At 44.3% G+C, this 27,309-nt stretch overlaps 1 protein-coding gene across 2 annotated transcripts; it reads right to left on the bottom strand.

The window, feature by feature from the left end:
• Positions 1–619: 619 nt before the first annotated feature.
• LOC147898864 (Adenine nucleotide alpha hydrolases-like superfamily protein) lies at positions 620–25,281 on the bottom strand. 2 transcript variants are annotated; one of them, XM_087379773.1, is made up of 7 exons: positions 24,871–25,281; positions 2,903–3,281; positions 2,691–2,777; positions 1,939–2,060; positions 1,711–1,804; positions 1,217–1,611; positions 620–1,116 (listed from the first exon to the last, which is right to left on the bottom strand). In XM_087379773.1, exons 1-7 carry the CDS (start codon positions 25,137–25,139, stop codon positions 1,059–1,061), a joined length of 1,404 nt encoding a protein of 467 aa, XP_087235899.1. In that variant the 5' UTR covers positions 25,140–25,281; the 3' UTR covers positions 620–1,058. The 2 variants fall into 2 exon arrangements, with proteins under 2 accessions (XP_087235899.1, XP_087235900.1); XM_087379774.1 differs by lacking the exon at positions 620–1,116 and having other exon boundaries at positions 1,367–1,611; positions 1,711–1,755.
• Positions 25,282–27,309: the final 2,028 nt, after the last annotated feature.

Here is a 27,309-nt window from a genome sequence, read left to right as displayed (position 1 = left end):
TCTTAAAATACTACGAAGACATGCTTTTGAAAAGATGGGACCTCTATAGGAACAATGTGGAGAAGACGTCAATATAATTTCAAATTAAAATATTAATGGGGATCAGCAATGTGGCTAGATGGGTGAAGACAAGAGAACTTTTCAAGCATAAGCATTAAAAGTTAATATTGCAAGTTGGAATGATTATCATTCTCCAGCGAGTTTCATAAAAAAAGCTGCCTTGGCCACAAACCCTTTTACCCATTGTTTGGAGAAGGTGTTTTGGTGGCTGGATTGAAAAGGGCAGGCTGGGCGAGCAGGGACTCAGCAAGGTAAAATCTCAGGCATTACATACAGAAACGTTTTGCCTAGCCAATCCAGTGCTGTTCAGAGTTGTGGTGCAGCTTATGAATATTCACATGCCCCACTATGCATTGGTCCATCGCACAAGCACAAACACCAACACTAAGGTTCCTTAGTGAGAATGGCATGCAAAGAGCTTAGCACTAGCAAGAGTACAAAAATTGTGAAAAATACCATGCTACTCAACAAATTATTCACATCACATATGTAGTAGAACAAAATAATACGTATGTGAAATAGTCTACAAGCCTACCTGCATATTGTTCACATATGTAGGAGAACAAAATAATTCATGTGAAATGGTTTACAAGACTACCTGCATCCTTATTCTCAAACATTGTTCACTATGACTAAATAAAAGAGCAAATGTCCCAATACAACTGAGCATGGAGGGGAACAAAATAATTTCTGCTACAATATCGAATTGACCAAACAATAATGCGTTGTCACAGTTATAGATTGACTTGTAACTCTATCCTGTATAAAAGCCTTGGTTTTGTGTTTCTTTACCTTTGATTAAAGTCCTTTTATTTGCTCGTCATCTAACTGGTCCAACGTCCTAGAGTGTAAGGTAAGACCTATAGACTGCTTAGGACCTCTTTGGGAACAGCCAGGGCCCAGAAGCTAGAACTACACTTGTCCAGTCCATTGCAAATACATGAGAAGTAGCCCCGAGGGCCAAGTTTTCTGCTTGCCTTCCATTGATCTTTTGAATTTCATGCGTCGCAATCAGTGCTTGTATCAGCAGAAAGAAGGCAATCGCCAATTTTTGACCTGGAAAATAACAAGCATTCGATTGAAACTGTGGCAGTTTTGTATCTTGATGAGAGAGAGAAATTCTTCGCTTGCATAATATCAGAGTCAGAGGCTATACCTCATCCAGACCTCATTATCTTTGAAATGGTTCCTCTCTCTTCTTTTAATTGAGTCTGGCAAAAACTCTTGTACTAAATTGCCTTTACTTCCAAGAATTTGGAACTGGCAACTACGGCAAGACATTCTTATGAACTTTGCAATAGGTGACATAACTGCCAAGTTTTCTGAACTTGATGAAAGACCCAAAACATCATTTACATTTAAGGGAGCATAACAAATCTGGCACAAGGGTTCTGCTATTTGATTTTCAGGAAAGAAAACTCCATTTGGACTTGGGAGATAGCTTCTCCTTGTCAAACTAGAAGTTCCATTACTTGAAACATGATTGAAAGAGAAAGGCTGAAGTTTTGCTGCAGTACGCATGATTGTCCGCTCCCTTGAGGGATTATCCTCCTAAAATCAGGATCACATATATCATAAAAAACTACTCTCTTATTTTAGCCGCAAATTACCAATTACCAAAAACCGAAGTATAGTACTAATTAACAATACCTGTAGGAGCGATACAAAAGCAGCTGAAAGAAAATTGATATTGTTCTGTAGCATGGAAAAGGTTGAGAACGTTGGAATGAAAATTGTCTTCAAACTGCCCTTCCATAAAGATATTATAAAGAATTCAATACTGCAGTGTGAATTACTGAACAGAGTTGCAAATTAATAAGTGACTGCCAAACAAGATATTGAGTAGCTAGTGTACCCTGGGGGGAGGGGGTAACTTACTGTCTGAAATGGCAAAGAAGAATCAGCTCTTTTACAACGCAATCACGTAGTGGAAGCACTACAGGCACATTCCATCTTGCATCAAGGTACTGTAACTCTGCTGGCAGAGCAAACCCACGACCCTGCACCCATCTTTTACTGTTAATAGCACAACACAGGCTCCTTCCAAAAGCCATTCTTGCATGCCGCAGCACATATGGCAATCTCAAAGTATTTATTTGTTGAAAGTAATCTGCATCAGTACTCATGCTTAAAATTTTGATATCTTTATATATTGATACCCGTATCAAACACTTAGGAATGGATACGAGCAAACTTTTCATGTTCTCAGCCCGTTTCTGGGCCTGCTCCTGCTCATTTTGGGATATTCCTCTTCCTACACCGCCTCTACATAGGGCACTTGCCCCCTTCCACTCCATCTACCCCAGCTGCCCTCACCTCCAATTTCTGCCATTCCGCCACGCCTGCTCACCGTGCAAACATGTTCCGCAAGCCAACGACCAAACAACAAAACAAATGTTGTGTTCTCTATGAAATTATCTGGCTGTCAAATGGATCCCGATGGGTCCCCAAGGATTCATAGACCATTGCAATTCTAAGTGTTTTACTATTCAATGGAGTGACTCAAAATTCCCATCTACACTGTGTTCTTTATCTCAAAGCTTACAACTTAATTTGGTGCAGCTACTGTCAAGATGAGTGAGTTCAGAACTAGCAAACCATCACAACATCTCACAAATACAGCATTATACCTTCGCAGTCGCTGCAATCACTTTGGCTGCTATCCTGGACGTGGATAATGCTAAAACTAATTTTGTATACCCATGTGCTTCTGCAACCTGCATGATAGCAATACAAATTTGAACTTCAAAACCTCTGAACAGTAAATACTTGTGGCTAATTTTTTCCCACATCACATCAACTAATTACATGTACTTAAAAAGCTATAGTCAAATAAAATTACTTGCTGAAGCACTTGCATCCTTAAATGCTCCAGTAAATCTTCCTTTCCTGTTGCGTCTGCCACATTCTGCATTAGTAATTGCAACATTTTCTTTCTGCTATCCAAAGCCCCATTTCCTCCAATAGCTTCACATTCACCCTCTGTATAGATGCTCTCCAAAGGCACGACAAGAAACTCGTCTGGCTTCCGCTTTGCATTCATAACAACTTCCCTCAATTCTTCAGTCACTGCTTCTGGATCAAATGAGCCCACTGGCAGAACTAAGCCCTCATCCACATGGACTACTCCAAGACAAAAGGCCAGAATGCTTCCATCAGTGCAGTAAGAGGAATCCCGCTGTGCCTTTTCTCGGATCTCTAGAAGAAACTCAAGTGCAACCCTGCAAAAAAAATCAGTTACACACAAATAGACAATAACAATATGCATATGAAGATGTTTACTAAAAAATCACCAATATGTAGCAGAAAAGTAAGCTATCTCACAGGCTGGAACTGAATGTGGAAGTGTGAACTAACCGGATTAGAGAGATACACGAGTGTATGCATACATGCATGTGAGGGTGCAAGGATGCAAGACTAGATGCAACTGGTCCTCCACCGTAGTGCCTATTTCTATATTGATGCCAAAAGGAAGACTTGAGTGGAGAGGAGCTGCTTGCTGCTCCCTCCTACTCGCTGCTGAGGCTATGAGGGCTGTTTGCTGGTACACACACACACACATATGTATGTGTATGTGTATGTATACATACATATATATGTGTGCGTGTTATATGTATGTATATGTATATATACATATATGTATGTACATATAGATATGTATACATTAGAATCATTTAGTCTTCACAAGCAGGTGTAGCTTGAATGAAGAGATTTTAGACTACTTTTTGATTAGCCTTCTCCTTTAGTGCTAGACTGCGTCATGGCTGACTCTGCCCTTCACCTCCACAGTGCCGACAAAAACTCAGTACGAAGACTTTGTATAAATGGATGCTAAAGTATGTGTGGGTGTGTGGATTTGTTTGTGTGAAATCATATGTTTATACTATGCTCTACATCCACTGCTGGGCACTGATGACGTCAGTGGGCATGTCATAGTAGCTAGTCCCTACTATGTGTAATGGAGTTTATGGTTTTCAACCTTATGAGTGACTATCATGAGATTGAAACTTGGAATCAGCCCATAGGAAGGAGATAAGGGGAGACAGTGGGATACGAGGGTCGGGAGGCATGGCTGTCCTTTTCAAAGCACACCTGAGACCACTCATATCTGTGATCCTGAGAGAGGAACACGCACAACATATGTGGGTGTGAGTTTAGTTACCAGATACACGTCCGATTTTCATTGCAGAGTGTTACTTTCCCCCAGACACATCATCCTATGCACAAGAAGTCACCACTGATGGGGCCTGGGCACAGCCCATGTGAGACTATCACAAAGAATTCTAAACAGGGGGACACTCTCCTCCCTGTGACTTCGATGCACGTATTGGGAACAGACAGGTTGGCCTGCTAGATTTCAATGAGGATTTCCTCATAGTACCAGGCAGTCGGCAAATGCAGATGCACCAACAACAGTATACGGGAGGCATCTACTCGAGTTGGGAGCTATCCATGACTTGATCATATATAATGGTCTCCGGAGATGGCCATCATCTAGTGGGCTCACTTGTTTCCCACATGGCGGGGGGAGAAGCACAGTGGACTACATGTTGGGTCCACTAGCCTTTGCCCCATGGATACACAATTTTATTGTGCCTCCTCCTCCACTCAGTGCCAACCAGTCACACCTTGCCTTATGTATCTCGGCCACCATGCCCCCCTGCCACCCACTCACGTTTGGATCTATTTTGACTGTGCTCTTGATTCGGTGTACATGAGCCACTTGGCCTCGGAGCTTCCAGTCTTACTTGGAGATGATATGGACCTTGTCCATGCCTCAGATACCCTTGTCTCAGTATACAGGATGCTACCACCAAATCTTTTCCCACGACTCAATCTGCACGTGTCACAGATGTGAAGATGCCCCAAAACCCCTAGTTTGACGATGAGTGCAGAGAGATGAGAGCCCACCTCACATGTGAGCGAGCATTGGGACATTTGACTTCACCAGAGGCACAACGGATCTCATGGCGAGAGACATGGCGTAAGAAGCACGCTTTCCTCATACACAGGATGGATGAAGTGATCGGATCCTTTCGCGGAGGAGATCCTACTACAGGATGGGAGCTCTTGTCGGAGGGGAAGTCACCCATCCCCATCACAGATCCAATAGTTTGGCATACATATGCATGCTCTCTCTATGATATCCCAGGTCAGGCACCACCTGATATGTCCTTTATGCCCAGACCCACTACGTGTCGCTTGTTTATTGCATAGAATGTACGGGCTGGCCTTCTCCGGCTTCATAACCAGAGATCACCAGATCATGAGGGACTACACACTGAGCACTTTGCACATGGACAGGAGGTCTTGACCCCGGTTCTAGCACAACTGTTCAACCATGCTGTATGCCATGGCTTCTCGCCTAACTGGAGCACTACCACCATAGTACCAATACACAAGGCACCTAGGTGATCCCATGGACACTGGGAACTACCGCTCTCTTATGATTGGCCACACTTTGGCTCAGATATATGGGTCGGTACTAGAGAGGTAGATCAACAGCCACACAAAGAGTCGCTGCGGCTGCGGGCTCTTGGGCAGGCAAGTTTTTGGAGACACCACTCCACCTTGGACCACATCTTCACCTTGAGGGCTATCATTGAAAGCGAAGTCGAGGCATCAGAAAGTCTACACTTGCTTTGTAGACTTTCGTAAGGCATTTGATACTGTCCCGCGTTCTCGCCTGATCAAGAGGTTACAGGAGTTGCAGCTAACAGCCCCATAAAGAAGGCCTAAATGCTGAGTGTCATTGAGATATCTGAAAACAAGCTTCACGACATGCCAATGGTACATAGATGGGCTGTGCATATATCTGCTCAACTGTAAGACAGCATACTGTAGATCAGGTCTCGTATGTCATAGGTAAATCAAACAACCAACTGCCTGCTGATAGAGAGTGACATCACATGTACCGCTGCCATCCTCAAAAGAGAAGTGAAAACCAGTCTCTAATGGTGTGGATACCGGCTTGCAATCCTCAAACTGAAAACGCTGCAAAAGCTGTCCAATGTACTTGGATTGTGACATCAAAATGCCCCCCTCACACTGCTAGCAAATTGGATGCCCAGATAGTAGTGCAAAAGACCAAGATCAGACATAGCAAATGTCTGCTGCAAATCAAGTTTAAAATCTGCAGGTTGCTGAGCATGTGTCCCAGTCACAAGCATGTCATCCACATAAAGGACTAAAATCAGCAAATATGTCCCACGCTTGCAAATGTAAACGGTAGCCTCTGTAGGACTGTTTTGAAAGCCAAGTGTGAGCAAATGAGTATGAATGCTGGGATACCAAGCCTGAGGTGCATGCTTCAATCCATAGGTGGTGAATCTAGAACTAATTGCACAACTTGGCCTTTTTCAAGCGGCATACCTTGCTTTCAGAACCTTCAACCTCAAAGCCAAGAGGGGTTGGGAAACATAGACCTCTTCCTGCAAATGCCCATGAAGGAAAGCTGTCTTAATATCAAGCTGATGTATCTGCCAATGAAAGTGGGTAGTAAAGGCAATAACAATGCGAATAGTAGTGATCCTGGAAGTGGGAGCAAAAGTCTCCTCAAAGTCAATGCCATGCTGCTGAGCATAGCCCTTAGCAATGGGCTTTGTAACAGTCCACTGAACCATCAGCTTTCCGTTTGATTTTGTAAACCCACTTAGTTCCAATGGCATTCTTGCCATGAGGCAAATCACACAACTCAGGTCATCCAAAATCTCTCTTCATCTCTTTGGACTCTTACAAATTAAAATTGCTCCATATCCTTCTTATTCTGATGGATAGAATCCAATTCAGCTTGCATGGCCTTCATCCAACAATCATTCTAAAAGGCATCTTGATGACATAAGGGCTCTTCATTGCATGCGATAGCAACCAAAGCATAAGCAACAAAACTAGCATGCTCTTTCCGGACAGTTGCTCTCGTACGGGCTGGCAGAGGAGTATCTTATTTGCTGTATTTTAATGTGTCAAGGAACCAACGGGGTACCTTTTTGGACTCCTGAATTTCTTCTCTTTCTTGGTCAAGAGCCCTGTGCAAATGATCCTGATCAATGAGAGGCATATCAGGCTGAATTTATGGCTGCACATGTGGCTGCAAATAACCAACAGATGGAGGAGGTACAACCTCAGATGGAACATCATCCCGAGCATCGGATAGAAACAAAGGCATCAAGCTGTCAAATATGTCAGGGGCATCAACAACGGGCTGTTTTTGACAGTCCAGCAAAGGCTTAGTGGAAGATTCATCAAACACAACATCCCAACTGACAAAATATTTGCCCGTGCAGGGCTAATATAGCTTATAGCCCTTATTCTCTGAACTATTCCAAGAAAAATGCACTCGACAGCTTTATCATCCAACTTAGTGTGTTTCTATGAAGGCACATGAGCATAAGCTAAGCATCCAAAAGTCCTCATGTGGGAAATGCGAGGCTTATGACCCGTCCAAGCCTCATATGGTGTGATAGTCTGCAATGCCTTTGTAGGACATCTATTCAAGATGTAATTTGCACACATGACCGCATCCAACCACAACTTATTAGGGAAATGTTTGCCTTTCAGCATGCATCTGGCCATTTCCATCACTGATCTATTATTCCGCTCAGCCACGGGATTTTGTTGAGGAGTATAAGGCACCGTGCATCGATGATTGATGACACGGGAAGCCAAAAAAACAGCAAACTCCTTCGACATATATTCACCCCCCCTGTCTGTATTAAGGTGAGCAACCTCACTCTTGTGGAATCACATTGCAATGGTTTGCAAGTTGTTAGCGTGACACTAGTGGTCGATAAGAACTTACATTGCTCCCAACCGATAGTAGAGTGGAGTGGAGCTCATCGGTGTACCAGCAACAATCCCACGACACGTGAGTCACATCTAGAACTATACATGTGGCTGCTTATGTTAATAGCTCCAAAAATTGTGTGGAAAATACAAATGCACCTTGGGAATATGATCCATTCTTGCCACCATGGAAGCATTATATAGGTACAACCAGCCCACTCTCATTCTCAGCCAAGGCAATAAAGTGCTTGAAGCATGAAGAAACTTCAGATTTGGATTTCAGTGCGACAATCCAAGTGTATATCAATAAAAGTAACAAAATAGTAGAAACCCCCAAGAGCTGCAACCTGCATGGGTTCACAAACATCACTGTGAACCAAATAAAGCACCAACTCTCCCATCCTTGGGAAATGCAGCACGGTGCATCTTACCAAGCAAGCATGGTTCACAAACATGTTTGGTAGGCATATGCATTTTGGGAAGATCCACAACCATATCCTCCTTACATAACTTCATTAGGGCTCCAAAATTGAGGTGTCCAAACATCTTATGCCACAAATGAGTATCTGCATAGTAGAATCAAGAGCAAAGGCATGTGCATCGACAAGTGCATCATCATCATCATCCGCCAAACATCTGTCATAAGCATCAAGTCTATAAAGACCTCTAGACAATGTGCCAGTCAAAACCATGATAAAGGCATGTGTAGCATCATCCACTGCACATCAAAAAGAGCCTGAAAGCCACATGTAGCAATGCCTGAAATAGAAATGAGGTTCTTACGAATGCCTGGAACATAAAGCACATGCTCTAGAGTAACAATACCACCAGAGACAGAAGTAAGAGCAACTTGCCCAACACCTTTCACGGTATATGATGCATTATTGGCACATGTGACACTATCCCCCTGAGATGTAAGCTCCAATGAGCTGAATAACTTTCTACAGGAAGTTATGTGCTTGCTAGCACCACTATCAAAGAACCACACATCACGAACCTCTGAAACTGCCATACAAGCATCATGAACATCAGGATTATACTGACATGTAACCAAGAAAGCCCAATGCTGATCTTGTGCAAAATTAGCAGACTCATGACGATCTTCTGCACTAGAAGAACCAAATACTACAAGACCAGTCTTTCTTCTTCTTTTCAGATGCAATGCGCTTCCTACATTCAGAAATATCATGCCCAGGTTCTCTTCTTCTTTTTGTTATCCCCTAAAGAAGAGGCACCATGTGAATGATTAGCATCGGAATGAGAGGATTTTCCAGCTGAAACCTTGCCTTTACCTTTGTGTTTGTGATGGGCAGCAAATGCTTGATCACTAGCCATAGAAGTATTGCGATTCACATGACTTTGCTCCTCTTGAAGAAGGAGAGCAACCAGCTAGTCAAATGAGAAATGATCGGCATCAACCCCTGCAACCAACCTCAATATAGTAGCAAAGCCTTGATATGCATTAGGCAACCCATCAATGGTATTAGAAATAAGCTGAGAATCAGGCATAATCTCATCAATGTTGGCCAACTGCTCTTTCAAATCCTTCACACTAGTGAGATAGGCATCCATGTTACCACCCTCCTCAAGCTTCAAATCTTTCAACTGCTTGCGGAGATAGGCAACCCTCGCCTCATTCCGACCTGATACAAAGATGTAAGCTGATCCCATGCTTGCTTAGCTGTCTTGCAAGACCGGATATGAGGGATAATAACCCATTTCACTGAAAGAGCAATCAAGGTATGTGCTTTGGCATCACGACCATCCCACTGAATTTGCTCTTGTGAAGGAGATAAAGCATCTGGAGCAGGAGGTACTGGTGTCCTAGCAGTAGCATTAGAACCATCACCTGAAGAAGTAGAGGCTGTAGGTGTAGCACCAGAGGTAATAGTGTGTGTAGGCCTAGCCTCAGAACCTGAAACAATATGCCATAGATTCTTGGCAACCAAAACATGTCCCATCATGTATGACCACATGGGATAATTGGTGCCATCAAGCTTGTCATCAGCCCCAAGCATCTCAAACAAATCATCTTTGCCACCAGACATGGTGCTGAAATACAAGATAAATGCACCAACTGGCAAAGCAAATGAGAGAAAGGCAATGTTCATAATCAAGTAACAAAAAATCTGCCCAAGCTTCAAAGCTTATACCTGCAAGAGACTTTGCTGTCCCAAGGTGTACCTGTTGCAAGAAAAATCCCCAAAGGCAACACGAGGCCTTTCCAAAATGCAAATGAAGTAGAAATTGGAAAGAGCCAATGCAACAATGGCTTACCCAGTGATGTAGCCCGAAAGGACAGCAATGAAAAGCTCTGAATGCGAGCAAATGAGGGCTGGAAATGAGGATTACAACAAAAGAAATTGCTCCCACGAGGAGGAGAGCACTTAGAAATGAGAGAAGGGTGATCCAATGGAGAGGTACTCGAGTCTCGCAGCCCGAGGCAAAGAATAGCCAATGGAAGAAGACAGGGCTCAAAGAGAGATCTCCAAATCACTTCAACAATCTCCAAAGAGCTTCAACAACAGCACGCAGCACGAGGCAGCAAGAAACACCTCCAAAATGCAGGCACAAACTTCGAGGCTGGTCGAAACAGTCCTTCGGTGCAGTAAAAGCTGATGCAGCAGGTCCGTACAACCTGTACGGACTACATGGATGGCCGTACAAACTCCGTACAGAAATCTATAGTCACACGTGCGAACAAAAGGTGCCGTACAACTGTACGGATTCCGTACAGCAGGTAGCCGCCACACATGTGAGGTAAAAACTGAGAAAAAACAGCTCCAATCGCCTCAAAATGCAGCTCCCTTCCCGGTGGATGCTCCAAAATGCGGTCTTCTCGCATCAAGATCAGGGTTTTCGTGACAGAAGTGCTTGGAGAGGCTTCAAACACTCACGGGTGTGTAGAAACCAGCAAAACCAGCAGGAATGAGGGCTCCGGAGGCTGCCAAACAGCTTGGGAACGTTGTCAATGGCTGAGGGAAAGGATTCCCGACCTGCTCTGATACCACTGTTGGGTGTAGGAAGCAATAGAAGCTCAAAAATGGGAGCAACAATGAGACTGCAATTACTTCCTCATTTGATCCGGTGAGCAACATGTCATCTACATAAAGAATGATGACCAGAATATCCCTCCCATCCTTCTTGATGTAGAGGGTGCTCTCAGTTGAACTATTGTACAGCCCAGCCCTTGCTGGTCAGAAAGGCATCAATTTTGGCATACCATGCACGTGGGGCTAGCCCATACAAAGCTTTATTCAGCTTGCATACCTGAAGTGCATTTTCTGAAATTTGAAAGCCCGGAGGTTTTTTGACATAAACCTCTTCCAACAAGTCTCCATTAAGGAAAGCTATTTTAATGTCCAACTGATGAACATTCCATTCAAAATTTGCAGCCATGGCTATAACTGACCTGATGGTTGTCATCCTGGATGTAGGAGCAAAAGTCTCTTCCTAATCTATGTCCTTTTTCTGACATATCCTTTTGCAACCAGCCTTGCCTTGTACCGATCAATGGACCTATCTGGCTTTCTTTTGACTTTGAAAACCCACCGTGTACCTATGGCATTTTTTCCTGGTGGCAAATCCACAACATCCCAAGTCTGATTTTTATTAATGGACTGCAACTCATCGTGCATGGCATTCATCCAATGCACATTATCTTTTGCTTCTTCAAATGTCTCAAGCTCCTCCTCATCAAGAAGAGTACCTGCATAAGCTGATTCAACTGAATGAGCTCCCTCCATGTGTCTTACTGCACTACGAGTTCCGCCAGGCAATGGAGCTTCAAGCCTACTCTCCCTCAGAGTCTGAAGCAGCCGATGCGGGACTGTTTTGGCTGCGTGTATCTCTTAAATTTCTTGCCTGACAACTTCATCCACACCCTGAGGTTGTACCAATTCAGCTGGGGGCTGAATCTGTACTTGTGGAACTGGCGGAGGTTGCTGTAAATTCTGATTTTCAGCAGGGGAACCAAATGCTATAGGAAGCATCCCCTCAAACACATCATCTGAAGAGACCGGAATTTGAAATTCAGCATTTGTATGTGCAGAATTTTCAGAGAATATGACATCTCTACTAACAAAAATCTTGCGTCGTGTAGCAGGATTGTAGAGACGATAGCCTTTGCTTTGTGAGCTATATCCCACAAAAATGCATTTTAGTGCCTTATCTAACAACTTGTGTGTGAACTCCACAGGCACGTGGGCATATGCAACACAACCAAAAACTCTGAAGTGGTCCACTGAAGGCTTTCTCCCATGCCATGCCTCATAGGGACTAATTGTCTTCAAACCCTTTGTAGGAGCCCGATTTAAAATATAGTTTGCACACATGAGGCCTTCCAGCCAAAACCTGTGAGGCAACTTCTTACTTGTGAGCATGCATCTATCCATTTCCATGGTGGTGCGATTATTCCGCTCAGCTTTGCCATTCTGTTGAGGTGTACTTACCTCACTGTAAGCTGATGCATAATGCCTTTTTCTTTCAGAAATGTCTCCAATTCATGAGACATGTACTCCCCCCCTCGATCTGTGCGAAGTGTCTGCACCTTGAGTCCTGTCTCATTTTCAACCATAGCCACAAAGTGTTTGAAATGCATAAACACTTCTGATTTTGCCTTGAGACCATAAACCCAAGTGTAGTTGGTAAAGTCATCTATGAATGTAACAAAATAGAGATAACCCCCAAAAGCAGGTGTCCTCATGGGACCGCAGACATCACTGTGAATAAGCTGCAATTTTCTTGTAGCTTTCATTGCACCATCCTTCTTGAAGGAAAGCCTATGCATTTTGCCAAGAATGCAACCTTCACATGCATGAGGAGGAGGCGACTCCAAAGCAGGTAATGCATCAACCATATCATGCCTTTGAAGTGTCATTAAGCTGCCATAGCTCATGTGCCCATACCTGGCATGCCACAACTCCGCATTGTGCATTGCAGCAGTGGGAGTGCTAATTGATAATGCAAGATGGGATCTTTTTTCATATAAATCAAGCTGAAAAAGACCCCGATACAAAGTGCCACACAATCTCAAAGCATATTCATTTTCTTTGTCTCTAACTGCACACTTTTCATCATAAAAAACAACCTGAAATCCTCCTCTATTGAGTGAGGACACTGAAAGCAAATTCTTCTTTATACCTGGCACATAGAGTACATCTGATATTCTGAAATATGTGCCATCAGTGGATGTGAGAATAATGTCTCCCACTCCACACACTGAATGAGAAGAATTATTTGCACAAGTTACCTTCTTCTTGGTGGGTGAAGAATGCAAAGTCACAAACAGATTTTCTTGGAAGTGATGTGCTTTGAAGCACCACTATCAAAATACCATGTCTTTAGTGTCTCATCAACACTGAAAGAGCATTCATCCTTTGAAGGACCGTAACTGCAAGTCAAAAAAGCATATGGGTCATCATCGTTAGTGGCTGTAGTATCTGAACTACCCACTGAAAAAACTGAAGTGCAAGTCAAAAAGGCATAGTGCTCTTCAACCAAGTTGGCTGCAACATCTCCTTCATCATGGCAATGTGGACCTGATGCATCTGATACAGCCATACCGGAATCCCTTTTCTTTTCTTTGGCTATGCGCTTCTTGCACTCTCCAATATAATGACCTGGCTTTTTGCAGTAATGACAGATGCCCTTCTTTTTCTGCTTGTTTGTATCACCCTGTGCCTTATAAGAAGGCTGTCCAGAATCAGCTTTATGCTGATGTGTGGGTTGATGGGCATGTGGCTTATGCTGCCCTTTACCCTTGGGCTTCAACTTAGAGAGCATAGCATACTCGCCAGCCTGGGTTGCCATATTTTTGCGTGTTTGTTCTTCCTGCAACAGAAGTCCTACCAACTCGTGAAAGGAGAGAGGATTGCTGCCCCCCCTCAATGACAAATTCAGCGAGGTGTGGAAACCAAGATAGGACTCAGGAAGAGAGTTCAGAGTGGTGGAGATCATCTCTGAATCCGGAATGACTTCATCAATGTTCAGCAATTGTTCCCTGAGATCCTGAAGCTTCGTGAGGTGAGAATTCATGGAATCTCCCTCCTCCACATGTGGAAAGTTCTCGCTTCAGAGAGGAAACTCTAGCATCATTTCTTGCTGCAAACATACTCTCCAGTATTACCCAAGCTGCCATAGATGTCTTGCATGACCGAATATGAGATATAATGAACCTCTTGACAGAAAGAGAAATTACTGAAAGAGCTTGTGCATCTCTAGAGTCCCATCTTTTCTGCTCTACTGTGGGAGCTCCTGGAGTGGCTGCTCCAATTACTTGTGCTGTATTTGTACCTCTACCCCTGCCTCCAGCTATAGGAGTGACAGGTATAGGTGTTGCATCTGGTTTTTCTTCATCTCCATTGACATAATCCCAAAGATTTCTGCCAACTAAGATATTTCGAACCATGAAACTCCACAAGGAGTAGTTGGTGCCATCCAACTTATCCTCCTGTGTGAGAACCCCGAACACCTCATTTGAGTTGTTATGTGCCTGTTTTGCCAGATAAACTAAAAAATACAGCAAACTGAACAAGTAAAATCCCTTCCTGGGATGTAAGATGCACAAGTAAATTCTGCAAAGAAGAATATGCCCACAGTGACAAATACTCTTACAGCCTGTCAAAGGCTCAAAATGCACCACAATGCTCTGCTCAATGTCCAAATCTGCAAATAGAATCTGCAAAAGGTGGCAAAAGTCTACAATTTGACTCGTACTGAGTCTTTTACCTTCCAAAGTCCACCTCAAAGAAAAACTCTGCACGAAGTACGGGCTCCTCAACTTGTATGGAACTGACAGTACGGAACTATCAGTACGAAATCCGTACCAGCTGTGTACGACGACTTGTACGAAGCTCTATGTACAGACGAAATGTACGGATGTACGGCTCTTGCTGTACGGGTGTACGGCTGCTGCTGCTGTTGCACGAAGGCAGAGGCTGGTGGTGTTGTACTTACGTACAGTTGACTGATGCAGCTCTGTACGACTGGCTGACGCAGGAGTGTACGGCCAGTCAGTGCAGGTATTGTACGGATTGCACGTATGGCTGTACAGCAAACCCGAAATCCGTACAACGTACAGACGTTGTACGACTGTTCACAGGCTGATGTACGACAGGCTGTATGGCTGGAGCTTCGTCGCTAGTACGGGCGTACGAACAGCAGCGTGGGCTACTGTATGGCTGTACGGACGAACTACAAGCAAAAGGTACGAACCGTACGGAAGAGCAACGATGGTACTTGCAGGTCATACGGACTGTACGTCAAGTGTTGAGCAAAGTGCAGGGAGCCGTTCAGTTAGGAGCAAGGTAGCTGGGCAGGAAGCTTGCGGGCAAGGAAGCTAGGAGCAGGGTCTTGCTGCTCTGATACCAAATGTTAGAGATCAAGAGAGTGAGAGAGTAGGAAGCAAGAGAGCTGAACGTAGTGTTTGCAATAGAAGAAGTGACTGTTACAAGAAGTGGGATGGGTTTTGTCTAAGTGACAAAACCTTATCCTTCACTAACCGTAGTTAGTGAACTAACTGTGGTTAGGGGGAAAAACCTCTAAATGAGGGAAAAGTGTCCCTAACCTACTTATTACATTACATTGGTCACTGCTGAATTATAATAATAATTCTAACAAAATGCTGAGCACCGGCACACGGCAGAAAAGGAACATGGACTCTTTCCAAAACACACTCAACAACACTACAACAGCTACCACTCAGGCCTTAGAGAGAGATTTTTATTGGCCAGCTATGCAAAAAGATGTAAACCAGTTTGTTACAAACTGCCTCACTTGTCAAAAGGTCAAATATGACAGGCGGAAGGCACCTGGCCTACTTACGACTCTTTCTGTGCCTCAAGCGCCATGGAAAAGTATTACAATGGACTTCATTTTTGATTTGCCAAGATCAAAATCAGGGAATGATGGGATTTGGACTATCATTGATAGATTCACCAAGCAGGCCCAGTTCATTCCAGTACGCAAATCATATGGCCAAGGTTTTTATGGCACAGATCTTTAAGCATCATGGAATGCCAAAGTCCATTGTCAGTGACCAAGACCCCAAAATGACCAACCTGTTATTTGATAATATGGGGACAAAATATGAATTTTTCTTCTGCTTTCCATCCCTAGACAGATGGTCTCAAAGCGAAGTAGTGAATTCAACAATATTAGATCTTCTGAATGCTACGTGGCTGACCAAAAATCAGATTGGGAAAAGCAACTTTCACTGATGGAGTTTGCATATGATAATATTGTTCATAGCTCCACAGGGAAAGCCCCCTTTGAGGTCATTTATGGAAAGGTGATTCTGCCACCTTTCTTGAGGACCAAAGACGAGATATTTGCAGCTGATCAGTATATACCTAGATGAGTCTAGGAACATGCCCAAACTCATCCTCTAAAAACACAACAGAGTGCAGTTTCAATCTCATGATAGTCACTCATAAGGTCGAAAACCATAAACTCCATCACGCATAGCAGGGACTAGCTACTATGGCATCCCACTGATGTCATCAACGCCCAACAGTGGGTGTAGACCATAGTATAAACAATGCTCTCACATATACAAATCCACACACCCACATATACTTGAGCATCCATTTATACAAAGTCTTCGTACTCAGTTTCTGTCGGCACTCCAGAGGTGAAGGGCAGACTCAGCCATGACGAAGGCAGCTGATCAATATGTCAAAGACCTCCAGACAGGTTTCAGCCAGGTTCGGACAGCAATAGAAAGGTCTCAAGAGAAGCATAAGAAGGTTGCAGATAAGCACACGAGACAACTAGATCTCAAGTGAGGGAATTGGGTACTTTTGAAGTTCGAAAAAGCCAGGCTCGTCAAGCTTAAAGGCAAAGAAAAAGTGTATGCAAAGTTATCTCGCGGCCCTTCCACGGTTACAAATGAGATTAATGGGGTTGGATACAAATTGGCACTGCTAGAGCATTGAAGGATTCACATGCTATTCATGTGAGTCTTCTAAAGAAATGTCAAGGACTAGAACCTACAGAGCCAATAACAAAAGATCCACCGGAAGTGGATGAGCTGGAGGAGGTCCTTCTATTGGAAAGGTCACCTCCCCATCTGTAAGCCCCCATATGAGGAGAGCATGGGGGAGGTAGACCTAGGGTCAGGGTTGCCAAATGGGCATTTGATTGGATGCCATGTGGGCAACACACCCAAAGAGAAAAACAAAAAGGGGGGGCTGCCAAGGACGGTACCACGCAGTTATCAACCTCCATGGAGGGCAGAAGGACTGCGGGTATGCCACGTGGCCAATCGCCAAAGCTGTATTATTCAGACCAGCACCCATATTTTGCATATTTCCCAAACCAAGGTTACCTACTGCTGCATTAGGCATACCTGTTTGCATCCTTGGGGCTGCTCCTACATTTGCATACATCATATTCTATCCCATGGACTGTAAACTAGGCTGAAACCCAACTGTTTGACTAGTAGGCATACCCAAAAATTGGGCTTGTGGACTGACCATGGTCTGAAACACTGAACCACCACCAAAATAACCTGCCATAACTCCTTGCTGTCCGGAAACCATGGACTGAAAATTAACACCTTGAGTTGGCCCCGGAATAATATTAGGCTACTGCAAACCATAGAGGTTTGCATGTTAGCTTTCAGGATCATCCTTCTCAAGCCTCTTGTTAGCTTCAACATCCTTATCCTCATCATCGGGCTCGGCTGCACATCAGAATTCAACATTTTCTGGAAACGAGAATCCTGTGTGAACTGCGTGAAAGCACTCATGAAACTCTGCATCTGTGCCCTACATAAATCCACATCCTCCTCATCAGTACGATCATCCTGATGCTTAGCAACATGCTGGGACTCCTCTCTTGCACCCTGATCATCATCATGAGTCTGAGACATCCGCTCTTCCTCTTCCTCTCTAGTAAGACTTAGAGATCTCTCCCTGTGAGACATATTTACTGAATAGTATGATGTCCTCTTCGCCTAGTTTACTGGACTTGCACCAAGCCAACCACAAGCTCCCCTCTTGAAGAAGTTAGGTGGATCTTGGCAATGGAGCCATTGAAACCAGCCTTAACAACGTAAAGGGTGGTAGGATCCACTTAAATACAGCGTACACAATAAATTATGCACCACAGATTAAATCACAAGGGAGCTAGAGCACTCCTACTCAGGTACAAGGACACCGATTGGCCCAAACGTTGGTGCCCCTTGCGGTATTTATTTAACATTCATTTGAAGCCAAACAGCTGATTACAAAGGTCTTTGCGAAGCTGCACCACAGGCAAACCAACACCCGCAAACTCCCCATCCAGCCCACCCTGTAATTCCCTGCTCAACTCCAAACCGTGAAATGGCATCCAATTACTAGACAACCCTGTGTCCTCAGCCAACCAAAGCATGCAACAGAGACTCCAAAAGCATCCACACCTGCAATTGCACAACCAAGTGCCCAACCAGCCAGACACGGCTGCACAATTGCAAGACAGCTCCCACACAGCTAGTCCCAAAACAGGTCGAAATCAACCCGGAGCCTTCATGGCCACAAACCACTGCATAAATCTACCTTCCCCACGAGGAATCAATTCCAAATGCAATAACCAGCCAACAACAAGTCCGAGAACGGCAAAAGCAGGCAAAGAGAAGCCTTCCTTCGCCAAGAATCCTCTGAAAACAGGTCACCGGGGCTGGAATACCCTAAACAGCCAGAAACAGTAAATCCAGCTTTGGGTTGGCCTAGAAATAGCTTAGGAGAAGTCTTCCAAGCCTGGAGAACAGCAAAACCAGCAACAACAGCCCAAAAGCAACCAAAATTAGGTCAAAATCCCTGTAGAACCTCCTGCTCAGCTAGACAGCATCCCGCAACGCCTGCAGCAGCCCATGGACAGCCCAGAAACAAATCGCAACTCCTCGAACAGCCCCTGATCAATTGCAAATTTCCCAGACAGGCCCCTGGGCAAATTGCAATTTCTCTTGCAGCTCCTTCTTGGCAGATTGCGAATTCTCTAGGCAGGGACCTCCTGGCAGTTGGCGATTTCTCCTGGCAGTCCCTGGATCCTCTTGGCATATGGCGATTTTTATCTAGCAGCTCCAACAAGTCACGACTGATGATATGGCTCCTTCTCCCGTTGTTTCTGGCCTTCTAGATCCAAAAGAAGACCCATGCGCTAAAAATAGCAATTTTCAATTGCACCACTCTTTTGGCCCCCTGTTACACACTTTGGCCCTAGGAATTAATTGCCTAGTAACTGCATGCATGGCCGGACCCTCGCACCCCAGAGGCTCAAGGCGACACACGCAAATTACAAGAGTCCACGCCCTCCGCCACAGCATAAGACAACCCGACAGACGATATCTTTGCAGCCCCTTGGCGAGCTATCACAGTGTCGGGTTTCAACTACTTAGTTTTTATCTTTGAGACTTTTTTGAGCTATAAAGTTTTAGCTTAGCATAGCACTCTGCAAGGGCCTTGGCGAGCCCTATGAGTTCCCATTTTCATTTGATGTACTTTGTCTCATAGGTCGTGAGACCTTCCGAGAATGTTAAAACATCTTTCTTTCTCTTCTCTCCTCACGCTTCCACATGTGCACCACTCTCACATGGTATCATTCGCCATCAGTGATGATGAGGGACCTAGAGAGGGTTGGGTTGACGCAGTCTTGAAGGCTTGTGCTACATAGATCTAAGGCATCTTGGAGGGCTGCTTGCTTATTACAGAGCTTGTTCAAGACAAGCTGACGCCAAGGTTCTTAAAGTTTCGGAGCAGTCTGCCCAAACCAACCTGAGGCAAGCACCATCCAAAGGGCAATATGTGGATAGTAAACAAGGGTCGACAGCCAGGCAGTCAGAGGCCCTTCTTCCGAGCTAAGGGACGATTTGGAGCAGCCTGTTTGAAGGTGATCTGCAACAGTCCTCCTAGGCGTCTCATAGGGGCAGTCAAGTACAGTTCCAGGCAGCGGATCGAGGCGAGGAGGAATCAATTCTAGTCTCCTCGATAGTGCATAAGAAAAGGAAGAGCAAGTGTAATAAATACGATAAGATTTAAGCTCAAACCAATGTAAATACAAATTACACCACAGGGGTGAGTACGAAAATCCCATGGGTATGCGTGAGATCTGTTTATATATTTGTTCTGCCAACCTCAAATGCATGTTTTCTAAGAGCCACATATTGATCATAACACATTCCTCTTTAGAATAACATAGTTTTGCTTCGTCTCTCACTCCGTGAAGCTTTCATCCTATTCCAGTTTATGTTGAGATACCTCTTTCTCTTCCCTCCATAAGCCATGTCGATGACTTCTGATATAACTTTCTTCAACCCATAATTCCCATCCAAAGGGATGTTCTCCTTCCCTATGTCCACAATGAAGACCGAATAGATCTTTTGTGGTAAATTCAATTTTACCTCATATATGGAACTAACTATCCAAAACGTACTCACATTAATGTTGGCATCCAATTTGATTTGCTCTTGGAGATCCCTGGATGCTTTCATGATGGGATCCAAGCATGCTTGTTGTAAAGCAAAAGTAATTAATGATGCCAACTCCGAGAATATACAAAGGTGTGCATTAGTAATCCATCTGAAAGTGTTTTTGTGAGCTTTGAAAGTAGCCATTAGATATGGCACAGTATGCGAATCCAGAGTAATATTTAAGTGAAAGTTTTGAATATCTTTGACCAGTAGGTGTAAGATGTCTCGGTTATCCTCTCTTGCGAAGTCCCTGTTGGATACCCTTAACACTGCTTGGTCGTAAATGAACAACTTGCAAATATATGCTAGAGTCGAAGTGGCCGAGGAAGATCTCCTACTTTTTCTAGTTGACCGCCCACGGAGGCTTGCCCATAGGCCTGTGGTTGGAGCAGATGTGGGTGGAGGGGCAAAGTCATTGTTGCTATGCTAGTGTTATGAAGACGATCCCTCACTATCTTTGGAGTTGTCGAAGCGCAAAGAGGATCTCGATGGGAGCCCTCGGGATTATGACACGCATGCAATGCCTTCATAGGGACTACACCTGGGGGATGGTCGCCTGCTTGATTAAGGGAGGTCACGCGTTCCAGATTGATGAGCTCTCTCCAGCTTACCGGATACAGGGTCAGAGCATTCAGAGGATAGAGCTCCATGAGGCGGTCCCTCCTGATAGCCGGGATCCTCCAGAGGATAGCATGTGGGAGGTAGCAGCCAATTTCATGGCGTGGAGCATTTGGGTTGCTCGTTGTAGTCTGGTGATGGGTGAGCATCTCGGCTACCTTGGTTGCCATCTGGCAGGATATCATCTACACCTTGCCCTCCACCTGGGAGCGTGGGACCCCGGGCTCTAGGACGACTCTCGCGAGGCGCGCGCATTTCTGCAAGGCTTGGCCTGCATGATTTTTCTCCATATTCACTCTGCGAGGGATTCATTGGTCGTATAGTCCCCCCATTTGGGTGTTAGCCCCTGTACCAGAGATTCCCTAGGTAGTGAGCTGGGTTTCTCTAGAACTGGCTGATTTCTTCTTTCAACCTTTATCGGTTTTTTCCATACTCAGCACCTTCGGGTCTGCTGTTTTGTATGGAGTTTTTCAAGCATTAATAGAATGTTCCTTTCTTTGCAAAAAAATGCGGTAAGAGCGAGCATTTGGCCAGCGATTGTCACTCTAACCTTGTCCAGCACCCTTGGCTGTGGATTGTATCCCTGATCTGCATATAAAGTTGCTATAGCCTATCTATTGTGTCTATCTTTCTGTGACATTAGGGACTTTTGCTTTTGAGTAGCAAATTGGCCTAAAATGTCATGTTGGAGGTACATCAGAAAGCATTTTACTTCTTCGGTGCACTCAAGTGAGATACCCAAAGGGATTTGCAGTACTACACCATGCATATATAACAAATGTATTATAGGATGAGGAACCTGAGAGGTTTGAGAATGCTAGAGAGCACCCACAATGGGTACAAGCCAGGAATGAAGAGATGCATGTTTTGGAGTAGCTTGTTGACTTGCTTGAGGGCAAGAACATCATTCGCTATTATGTGGGTGTACAAGATTAAGCACCATGCTAATGGATCATTAGCCGTTATAAGGCTAGATTAGTAGCAAAGGGTCCGCACATGCACCACTCTCACACCAGGCCGTCACCATGCACTGATCATGCAATGTGGATCTTGTGTATATCCACCAAGACTAAACAATGGATGGAAGACATAGAGAGGCTACCGGGTGTAGTACAAAACAACAACATCCTACTTCCACTCCCTCTCCCCCTGCTGCTTCCCACAATCTCAGGGAAACTTTTTGAAGGCCTGTTACCAATGTAACTAGCAAGGGGACTGCAATACTCTTTATCCCATAACCCCCCCCCCCCCCCCCCCCCAAAAAAAAAAAGATAGACAAGAAAAAAGAGAAAGACATACAATGTATCAAGAATGTCTCATTAAATGGAAAGATAGACCACACGAGAGTGCAACATAGGAAAGGTCAAGCAATCTCTAGAATAGGTTTCCCAATTTTGTTTTTGAGGATATAAACAAAATTTTGTTTTCAAAAGCCTACACTATTTTGGGGAAGGAATGTTATGTCACATATAATATCGTGACCAAGGACTTGACAATGCTTGCAGAGCACCAAGCTTCTCATAAGAGCTGCTAGTCCTCATGCCCTCTTCAAGTAAGACAGACCTAGCCCTAACCCTTCCCCTATACATCTTTCTCTGCTATTTCTGTTAAACAGTCCCTAGAATACATCCAATCGTACAAATTTAGATTTTTTGTTGTTCAAAAGTCCCTAGGTCACCCTAAACTAGTCACTGTTAGCAACTGCTAGTAGAAGCTATGTTTCATCCGTCTTGCTTACTCAGCTGGTGATTGCAAGAACATTATTTGATCTACATGTTGTGTTTAGCTATGCTATCTTCCAAAAAAGAGTAGGTGTGTTTATGGCATGTAACGCAACAAGCCCCAAAGAAATGTGAAATTCACATGTGGTGGAAGTACAGGTAACAGCATTGACGGTTGTTTTTCATCATTCGCAGTAGACATGAACTTCAAGAGCACCAAAATTTTGTAAAGATCTGCAAAACTATAAATCCGAGTTAAAAGTGTGAGCAACCTACGTCAGCAAAAGAGCACTTAGCTACAGTTCTTGCTCGCGAGTGTTAGAGAGGCACTGCATTAAAAAGATGCATAGATGGGGGTCCTTGACATAAGGTTACTAGTAGTTCTCATAGGCTAGGCAAAAGGTGCCTAGCCTATTGACACACACCCACGTGCTCTGAGTACTTGCAGCTGCCTAACCATGCTCAGTATAGCCGACACCTCCACAATACTAAGGCCCTTTTGGCCTTCCAAAGCAAGGCTCCAAAGCTTTGAGCCAAAATAACTCGCCGACATGCAACCGCCCTGCTTGAAGAAGCGAGCCACAATATGGACCTGCATGCCAAGACTTGGTCTGCATGCAGGAGTATCGAGCCTCAATGGTCCTATGTCATTGCGACAAATTGTAAACCTTCAAGATTAAATTCCCCAAGCTGCAGCATTCATTTTACTTGCAACCACAAACAGGCCACGAGGTCAAAGCATGTCTCGTCAACTATTAGACCGGCCTTGAAAATCCTTGATCTCAACGAAAGGATATGGAGAGAGTGAGAGACATGTGGCAACACCACACACACTATGGACTATTAACCAAAGGACTCACAATATGAAATATACCCCATCAAGGGCACAATAAATCAGCAAATTTTAGATAAATATATGCAAACACTATGTAGCCTACTAAGCACAAACTTCTACAAGAATGGCAAATAGCTTTATACCTTTTCTATACGTTAGGCCCTCTACACACCAAAGAGTGCCTGCCCATCTTCAATGGGGGAGCCAATCAAAATGTTCCATTGGGGTGGATGGGCACCCCCCTTTACACACAGCAAAAATTTAGGGGAATCCAAAAGCTGAGTGAGCTGCCACCTCCTACCCATCATAAGAGCTTTCTTGGGCAGGCAACCTTGGCTGCCCAAGTTTGGGCACCCATTTCTCAACCAATGAAATTCAAGTAGAGGATCACTTCCCATTAATGCTACCTTTTTATAAAGATTCTTACTTGGGCGGTGTGTAAAGCCCCTGCCCATTCAAGACTGTCCAAGACTTATTTTGGCTGCCCACAAGTTGGGCACCTTTGAGGCACCCTTTCGCACTCTGTAACCACCCTTAGCCTCAAAAACAATGTGCTATAGTTTCGTGAAAGCTACATCCGACACCCAGAGACTCCGAATTTGGTTAGCCATGCGTGCATACTCAAACCCCCCTTGTGGGAAACACCCCTCCCCCACCCTTGTGCGCGTGCCCCCTCGTATGCAGGGCGACTCCCCCATCAACCTCACTTCTTCCCCTCCCCCATCCTCGCGTGCGTCCCAAAATCCCCCTGCCCCCCATCTCGCACGCGCATCCTCCCTCTTTGGGCTGCACAACCCCTTTTGGCGCATGTGCGACACCCCAACCCCTTGCGCAATGTCATCGAGTGATAGCCTTGCTAATGACACGAAGCCAAGGAGATGGAAGCCCGAGAACCTTCTTTCTGAAAGGTGGAGTCCTTGCCGAGGAAGGTGCTCTCACATTTAGAAGTGCATATGTGGCCTGCAGTTAGCGCAGGATAGGTCAGCAGACTTCAGAGCCAACCGAGGCAACTTTTGTTACACAGCATCTGTATATGAAGTCTCCAAAGCTATACCCGACTCCGAATCCGATTTTCCATTTTTAACTGCCCTAAAATCATCCGTTCTACAGGTCATACCACGTTTAAGACGGGCGTCACGCCGCTGCCTTTCACGTAAAGCATCAAGCAACGGTACAACAACGATACCAGTAACAATTGACAGCGTGGCCTTCACTCGGACATTAACACCACGGCTGCTCCTACAAAGGAAGTATGCGGAGCACGGTGTTAAAACCTTATAACAATTCAGAGATGCCGCAGCCGTCGCCTCCGATCCCTCTTGCATCCACCCAATTTTGCACACTTTCACACATAACCCTTTGCACAGAATCAACGATCTTCGTAGAAACTAGGAAACAAATACCTGGAAGCAGGGCCACCGGAGAAGGCTAGTAGAACTTTATCTGTGGGAACGATGAGCTCATTAGTGTTGATGGCTGTTTTGAATTTAGAGAAACTCGATGCGTTCAGGCAAGAGGCGCAGACGGGTTCAGTTTGGTTCGCCAAAATCTGAGCCTGAAGCTCCTTACACTTGCAACAGATTCTTGCTTGAGACGAACGCTGAGGCTGAGAGGACGGGGTGCAAGAACAAGCACCAGAGCAAACTCCACAGCTGTATCCACTGCATTCCATAGCTCGGCGAGACAGTTGGACTTCTGCCTTGAATTACACTATACATAGAGCGTCCACCCCAGCTACAATTGCTGAAGGAGAGCTCTGCTCGTACGGTGCATGGTTTCCTTTGCAAATGTGCACGTGTTATTTCTAGATTGACTAAATTGCTGTGCCCTTAGGGACAGAGCTCTAGCTACTACAAATTTTCTAATTTAGAGGCCCTTTGAAAGCGGATCAACTCCACTTGGGGCAGTGCACTAGGCACGTGTGTGCCCCTTGTTTTGATCTCATATGCGCCATTTGTTCTTATGGCGCTGTTTTGTTTTTACACATTCTTCTACGATTGATGGCTTGTTGTTTCTTCTCAAACAGAACAGATTTGCTCTTCGTGGACGTGATATTTTATCAGCTTCGTGTGAGCTGGATCGCAGATGGAGTGGCAATGGGGACTATCTCATTTGTTGTAATCAAAGTTCACATGAATGGAGCAGCAATGGATCAACTCATCATTGTAGACGGCCCTAGGAATGAAGATCGTGCAACAGTGAGCGCTTTCATTTACAAATTTCTTTGAACGTATATCCCTCATCTTGTAAGTGCATGTTAACTTGCTCAACTTTGCAGCTCACATTTGTAAACAAGCACAAGGGTCTCTTCGCGCACCTTGTAGAAGAATATAATGAAGATGGCATCGTCATGTACACTTTAAAGAATGTTTCGAACATGTTCGTGAGGAACACATAGTGCGTGTTTGACTTCACAATTTTGGCAAGCATTCCCGATGGGCCAAAGAAAGAAGAGCTCACACAAGTGTTAGTTACTCAAGTGGCAAATCTTGGATACGACTGTATGGTAATTCTTCAACTTGTGCCTCCCAAACAAAGTGCAAAGATTGTTAATGCTCTTATTCATTTTGCTTCACAGGTGAGCATATTGTTACAGTTCATAAACCTCAACTCCCAACTTGTGGAGTACTCTTGCGAGATTTGTGTCGGCACACAAGTCAATCGGGATCATCGCCGACCTTACTACTACACCTGCGATCGAGTGCAACCCATTATTGATTTGACAGGCAAGATTGTTTTGCATGGAGGTGACAAGGTTGCTATCCAGCTGCGTGGCTCTCACATAGACTCCATTCTATCCTTGGAGGCCCCTTTCTTGAACGTCCACTTCACAGGGACAATGTTCTTCATGTTCGTTCCATGCTTCACTCCATCCAGCGTAACAGCACTTTCACTGTGAACGGTTCAGGCCATGTAATAGGATTTGAGGCAAATGTGTGATGTTCATAAGATGTTTGTATTCCCTTGGTACTAAATAAAAGCACATGTTCTTAGATTTCTACTTTTCCCTTTTATGAGCAGCATAGCATTCAATTTTCCTTTCAAATTAATAATGGACATATCTCTTAACACATAAGTGCTAACAAATCTTGATGCATTTGATCTTCATGCCAACATTTAACAGCCACCCTCAAAACACAGATATTATCAAATGCTTGGTTGCTCTAATCCCTTCACATTCATACTCATCATTATTGCAATTGCTCACACAAGCTATTGGAGCAAGTGCAAACTTGAGCAATTGCCCTTGGAATGTTCTTCACAATTCTAACATTGATTGAAATGATGACATTGCTCGTGCCAAAGAAATTGCAAACATGGCAGCCACCCTTTCAACATCAAGAGCTTTATTATATAGTTGTTTGACAAAGATTTGTGAGCCGTTGCTCTTTCCAATTAATTTGTCGAGCAGCTACCCATGCATACAAAGCTTTTCATGTTTGCTCTTTTGGTAGTGTTTCCTTGAATACAAATTTGCTTGATGAAACAACTACTCCAATTCAAATATCTCCTTTGCTTCAAATTTCACATAAATGTGCATATGTGTCTTGGCAAAAACATCATGAGAACGAACTTGCACTCATGATCCTTGAGAAGCCGAACTTAAGTGCTAGAGAGCTTGCTGTAGTATTCATTCAAGCACACAAAGAAGTGCCTTACACAGTGAAGTCTATTATGCGTAAGATATACAAATTAAAGGACACAAATAATCAAGCGATTACCACATTGAATGCCCTAGACACACTACATAACATAGGAGAAGCTATAGGGCTAGAAACTTCTATGTCAAGAGAACATACAACAATAAACTCTCTTCAACAAACACAAAGTACAAAAAAAAA

This window comes from Dipteris shenzhenensis, chromosome 9 (genome assembly GCF_047967505.1).
Source record: "Dipteris shenzhenensis isolate YYH24624 ecotype China chromosome 9, Dip_SZ_1.0, whole genome shotgun sequence".
Taxonomy (NCBI): domain Eukaryota; kingdom Viridiplantae; phylum Streptophyta; class Polypodiopsida; order Gleicheniales; family Dipteridaceae; genus Dipteris; species Dipteris shenzhenensis.
The sequence above is the reverse complement of the archived record's forward strand: the minus strand, read 5'-3'. Positions and strand labels throughout refer to the sequence as shown.